Genomic DNA, 6,500 nt, shown 5'->3' with positions numbered 1-6,500 from the left:
ATTAATATACTTACTAACATATACTCATTTTATTGTTCGAGTAGTCTGAAGCGTTAAGGTGACGATCGTGAAGTGAAACCCGTTGAGGGTTCGAGTTCCTCAGAAGAACATCGTCTTCGAAGTGTCTGTGTGTTTGTGTCCCTGTTATTTTGAATTAAGTAGGAAAGCTAATTAGATTACTTAAAAGACAATGGAAATAAGTGTTCCAGTTGGGAGGGAGTATTTTTAAATAATGTGGTTTGGGTTCTGGCTTCACAATCAGGAAATCCCGAGCTCTAATTCTGACTGAGTTTTCCCCAGAATTTTCCCTCACTTCCTCCAGGTGAATGCCGGTACAATACCTTTAAATACAGGCCGACTCCCACATTATTTCCTACTGTTGTTGTTCTAATTTTTATTAATTCCAGCGTACATTGACCTCGTCGCTAGGATATATCTCGAAGCACGTTAAATAAATAATCTCTCAATTGGATTGGCTGCTCTACTTTGGTGTTGACACTAACATGTATCAGAGTTTTTGTACCACTTTACTGTCTAGAAAATATAAAAGTAGAATAAATAATAAATCTCATATGTAAGGACATATAATTTATTGGTTACATGTAAGATTACTTGACATAGATACTGAATATTTTACTGAATGAAACATGAGCTAAGAGTTTGTTAACCAAGGTGACCAGATCCGTAGCTGCTGCCTCCATGTCCTCCGCCGTAGCTAATAGCATTAGCGTGAGCAGATTGAGCTGCAGATGTAGCCTTATAAGCAGCTTGCTGAGTTGCAGCTAAGTCAGCTTTAGCAGCACTCAACTGAGCCTGCAGATGTTGAACACGTTGCTTAGCTGCTGCCAACATCTGATGCTGAGCATCTGCCTGTTGCTGAGCAGCTTGAGCAGCATGTGCAGCATTTGCAGCGTTCGACTGCGCAGCGTAAAGTGCAGCGCTTAAAGCTTGTACTTGTTGAGCAGCTTGATGCGCAGCCTGTTGAGCAGCTTCTGCTGCCTGTTGAGCCTTCGCAGCTTGTGCAGCCTCAGCCTGGAGCTGAAATTGGGCTTCCTGGAGCTGTTGGGATAAAGTACTCACAATGGCCTGTTTTCCAGCAAGAGCTGCCTGAGCAGTTTGTGCAGCCTGTTGAGCGCTTTGAGCCAATTTAGCCTTTGCTTGTTGAGCAGCTGCTCCTGCAGCGGACTGTTGAGCTGCCGATGCTGATTTTGCTTGAAAAGCTGCTTGCTGAGCGATAGATGAAAGAATGGCTCCACCATGGCCAGCACCACTGCCTCCATGTCCGCTGTTCACTTGAGCCCATCCAGACACTCCTCGCTTGCTCTAAAATAAATAAAAAGACGTTCGAGGTTAGACACTAACATAAGTAGTTAGTTTTCTCACTCACATTGACTATTTTCTCTGTATTTTGCCTCTATATCGTTGGTAATGTAAACTAAGACAAAATTTGAAAGCATACATGGGTCTGGTCTGCGACCCGTATTTCAAGTATACGTTAAGAAGTAACCGGGACTATTCACGCCGACAAATGTCTGGCGTAAAACAAACAGGTGTCTCTCTTTGCAAATGCTCAATATTATCAAATATCTTTCGACATTTACCACAACTCGAAAGGAACAGCATGAAAGAGAAATAGTATTTATTTTTGGTTTTTACAAAGTTGAATTGTTATTATTAGAACTTGCACTTTTGTAATCATTAACTTGTTTTAAATATATAAGCACTCACGAAGAAGAACAAGGAAATGTTAAATATAAGAAAATGTTTTGTCGAATTCAGAAAGGTAATATGGTGGTTATAATTGACAATTCTGGAATTGAGTGATTAAGAAAACGCTCTTGATATGATGTGTTTTTGGCCAGAGCCGGCACACTGTCCCACTTACAATCAAGCTAAATACAATTTAACTTTATTTGTGGATCCTGAGAAGTTCGCGGACCACAGTTTAAGAATGGCTATTCTAAGGATCATTATTGTTTCATATACGATTAGTTACTTATACAATGTTAAAGCGGTAAAGAGAAAAACTTTTTTTTTTTTTTTTGCGTGGTGAGGTTAATTTATCGGTATGGAATCAATTCTTTCTGACTTTCAGCAGAACTTTTCAGTTTGAGTTTTGTGTCTTACGTTCTTATGTAATACCCTGGTTCTAAAGGACAGAACCTACTGTTAACATGGGCTCTGAATTTCGGTCTGGATTTGAATGTAGTGTAAATGTCGAGTGTGCTCACCCTCATGTAAGGCCAACTTTCGCTCTACAGCATAGAGACTACGTACTTCCCACCATATACAGTATACTTAGTTCCAAGGAACCTGGTTTTGCAAGTCCATACGATCGGTCTCGGGACCAGTATTTTATTGCTTTATTCCACCTTGCCGCTTATTTTCCCCTTGTACCGCTACCGTTTACATTTACCGTGGAAAACAAATAATTAATTATAAAAATAATTATCAGAATAATATATAATACTTACCCTTCCGTCTGCATTGCAGTCTTCAGCTGTGGCAACACTTACAACTGAAAAGAAAGGAATTTATTTGTACATTTAATATAGTTTTTTTTTTTTTTGGAGATACTTGTGATCAGGGCCGTGCCGGGGGGGCGAGCGGGGCGGCGGCCCCGAGAGCCGAAGTAAGGAGAGCGAAAAATTCGGGAGAAAAAATGGAAAAAGATAGGAAAAATTGCTTGGAATATGTGTATGGGGGCGCCGTCGTATACTCTCGCCCCGGGCGCTGATTTTCCACAGCACGGCCCTACTTGTAATGCCAGATATAATGTTCTTTTTCTCCTCCATTTCAAAAGTAACCTTTCATATTCTTTCTAATAACCATTTACCGAAGTACGAGGGCGATTCAAAAAGTAATGCCTCCAAGCCCACTACTTGACCAATAGTACTGCAAACATTCTGAACTGTTTATCATTAATGCACTATAGACTGTATGTTTAAGCTATAGAATGTCACTTGTTTTATCTCCCTATCTGTTCTCGTTCAAGAGTAATGGAACAATCTATGCTATCCAATGCTGACGTCCGGTTGAAATCGTGGGCTGTCATTGAATTTCTGACTGTGGGCTTTCAGATGTCTAACCGGATACCCTAAAGCGATTGTGGGCCATTCACCTTTAAGAGCCAACGCTACAGTTATGATGCGGAGGTTGAACCATCAGTTCGGCAACGGTGCCGCCAGCAGACACCACAATTCTTCACCGACGGCATGAAAAACCTTGTCTCGCCTTGGGGCAAGTGTGTTGCCAGTAATGGGGACTATGTTGAAAAATGATGCCACCATTTGTAGCTTACATTACAAGCTTTCCACTTATACCTGTATTGGTACTATCTGTCACACACAAATAAAGGTATCACTTTGGAGTCATTACTTTCTGAATCACCCACGTACTTCTCCAACCCATTACTTTGCTAAATAGGTGCTTTAATGAAAATGTAAATCTGAATTAAGTAGTTTCGTAAATAGAGAGGCTCAGAAATGCATATACATATCAACAGCGCTTGTCTATACCCTTTTTCAGCATTCGAAATGAATTGAGTCTGCATTGTGTAAAATGATATTGTTTCTTAAGACAACAGTATGGTACGATTGATAGGTCCACTGTATACGTTAGAATAGGCTTTCTCGACATGTTTAATATCACGACCAGTGGCGGATCTCGCTCACGCCTGGGGATAGCCTAGGCCCCCAGTTTTTTTTTTTTTTTTTTTTTTTTAGCAACATAAAAAATTTAAGCTATTAATTATATATTTTTGAAAGTTCATAGTAAACTCATGATATACCTAGCATAGTTTGGGTTATGACTGCTCCCCCCCCCCCCACTTTAACTTTCTAATCAGCCATTTTCATGGCCCGTTTTATCTCATTCTGTTTCCGTCCCATATCCCATATTCATATCCAATTTCAGGTTTGCAATTAGTTTTGGATTATTGCTTGAGTCATAGCTTACAGTTGTAGGCTGTATTTGTATTTTTCTTATATTTCAATATTCTGTTTTTCACCTTTTTCATTCCTAATTTTTCATATTGTTCTTTAAACGAATGTCTATTTCTTCAATATTCTTTGCTGTATTTGGCTATCTACCAAAGTAAGAAATTCAAAATAAGCTTTAAAATATTTTTCCGCTGCTAGGTTCTAATTACACTAGGAATGCAATGGATGTACCCGATTGCAATGAAATGAGCTGAGCGAGCTTAAACTACGTAATCATTCCTGGCCATTATGCAATAATAAATGTCATTTTTAATTGTTGACAAAAAAATCGCGTGAAAACTTTTTCCCCATGTTAAGTCTATGCAAGCGTTTTTCGGTGATTATTCCTCGATGGTACATCGGATTTTTGATTTCGACCTATGTTGTCACTCAGCACGACATACTCTATCAGCGTGCTAAGTTTTCTTGAGATCGGCCAAACGGTCTAGGAGGAAGCGTTTTTCGGTGATTATTCCTCGATGGTACATCGGATTTTTTATTTCGACCTATGTTGTCACTCAGCACGACATACTCTATCAGCGTGCTAAGTTTGGTTGAGATCGGCCAAACGGTCTAGGAGGAAGCGTTTTTCGGTCATTATTCCTCGATGGTACATCGGATTTTTGATTTCGACCTATGTTGTCACTCAGCACGACATACTCTATCAGCGTGCTAAGTTTGGTTGAGATCGGCCAAACGGTCTAGGAGGAGTTCGCGGACAACCAAACGGCTAACCCGAGTATAAGAGCTTCGCTTCGCTCAGCTCAATTAATCTTTTTCATCTCCCAGTCGCGACCCCGAGGTATTCCTCTCGCAATCCCCCGGTTGAGAAATTCTGTGTTAGAGGAATCAAACTGGTTGAGGATTAGGATAAGTCGAAAGAAATGCATTTTTTTTTCTTTTTTTGAAGTCGTAATAACCGTGAAAACGTTCCGGATTGGAGAGACCAAAAAGGAGTATAAAAAAGAAATAAAAAATAGGTTTTAAATCTTCCGGTCGCGCATATGCTCTAAATTTACCGAATTTGGAAAAAAATCGCCATTTTTTTACGATACTTTTTATCTTACTTAACTTGGCAATATTTAAATGGAATAGCAGTAGAAATTCAGTGGTCGTTGTAAGAATTGACAGCCACTGCGTGAGCGGAATACGTTGACTGATTTGAACAATCCTGTTTTTTTTTTCTTTTTTTTTTTTAATCATTATCGGTTCGAGTAAGATTCGATCAGAGCTCTTCGATCAAAAGTAAATATTGACAAGTTAAATGAGAGAAAAAATATCATAGGTATATGGATATTCCTTACTTTCCATTCTTTAGGGAAACTTTAGTGCACGTGCGACCGGAAGATACCAACCGATTTTTTTTCTTTTTTTTTTCTTTTTTTTTTTTTTTTTTTTTTACTCCGTTTCAATCTCTACAATTAGCAACTTTCCACGGTGTTACTATCTCAAAAAAAACTATTTTTATCGGTTCACTCTATTGAGAATACAACGAAGAGATGTTCTAGTACTTTTCTCCCTTTCATATCCTAAGACTTATCATAGGGATGCAATCAGTGACGACGCCAGAGGGGGGGCAAGGGGGGCGAGCGCCCCCCTAGTAGCTACTTCTGCCCCCCTGACTGCCACCTAGACTGCCCCCCCAGATTCCTACAGTCTTTAAACATTCTACATATAGTATTTTATATGAGTATCGTAACCAATCTCATTGTCAAATTATAGTCTACTTTCCATGCATTTACTATGTGGCAGATTAGTCCTGTCTCTCTTCTTTGAGCGTCTTAGTATGCACACATATTTCTGTTTTCTAATTTAGCATCTTTAGAGGTAAATTTTTAGTTATACTTCTTTCTTATGATTTTTAATTATTATGCCTAGCGAACAATAGTAGATTTGGTCGACTTGTTTTCTTCTCATTGGATCAACTTCGATTGGAAACAAAAGAAAGGTAAAACCAGTTACGTAACTTGTTTGTGTTTGGTGCTTGGGTTCCCGGGTTCGATCCCAGCCCCCGTCAAGTGAACTTTGTGGTGGACAAACACCTTGCGCGTGGGTTTCCTTGAGGTTCTCCCGTTTTCTCCCACTTTCTTCATTCCACCATTTCATTCATTACTCACCATCACCGTCTCCTTTAGCCTAACCTTCATAACCGTGGGACGTAAAACTCAAATATTTCATTTTTTGTTTGTATTTATCCAGGTTTGAAGTTTTCAGTTTCATATTTTGTTTTATTTAAAACTACTTTTTTCTGAAACATTATTCTCGGCTTTCAATATTCAGAGGATGTGCTTATAACAGCTTAGTTTGCAACTACCAGGGCTTACTTTCTTGAAGGGGATAAAAAGAGTTGTCTTTTCCCTTTGTGCAAATGATAATAATAAATTTATGGAATTAAACTGATTCCCAATAAAACGTATTGTCAGAGTGCTGATCTTTCGTTAGTAATTGGTATATACTAGTGCTCCATTACTTATTTTGTTTCAAAGTACTGACGTGACGTCTACCGTATTGACTAGGAAC

General features: G+C 39.0%; 1 protein-coding gene across 1 annotated transcript in view; it reads right to left on the bottom strand.

Moving 5' to 3' along the window:
* Positions 1 to 663: 663 nt before the first annotated feature.
* LOC145682395 (uncharacterized) overlaps positions 664 to 6,500 on the bottom strand; it is a 34,138-nt gene continuing 28,301 nt past the window's right edge. The window contains exons 2-3 of the mRNA XM_081754003.1: positions 2,475 to 2,518; positions 664 to 1,323 (exon numbers count right to left, since the gene is read on the bottom strand). Of these exons, the coding sequence (XP_081610129.1) occupies positions 664 to 1,323; positions 2,475 to 2,518 (704 nt within the window). The remainder of the gene's footprint in view (positions 1,324 to 2,474; positions 2,519 to 6,500) is intronic.

This window comes from Thermobia domestica, chromosome 1 (assembly GCF_964235325.1).
Source record: "Thermobia domestica chromosome 1, izTheDome1.hap1.1, whole genome shotgun sequence".
Taxonomy (NCBI): domain Eukaryota; kingdom Metazoa; phylum Arthropoda; class Insecta; order Zygentoma; family Lepismatidae; genus Thermobia; species Thermobia domestica.
The sequence above is the reverse complement of the archived record's forward strand: the minus strand, read 5'-3'. Positions and strand labels throughout refer to the sequence as shown.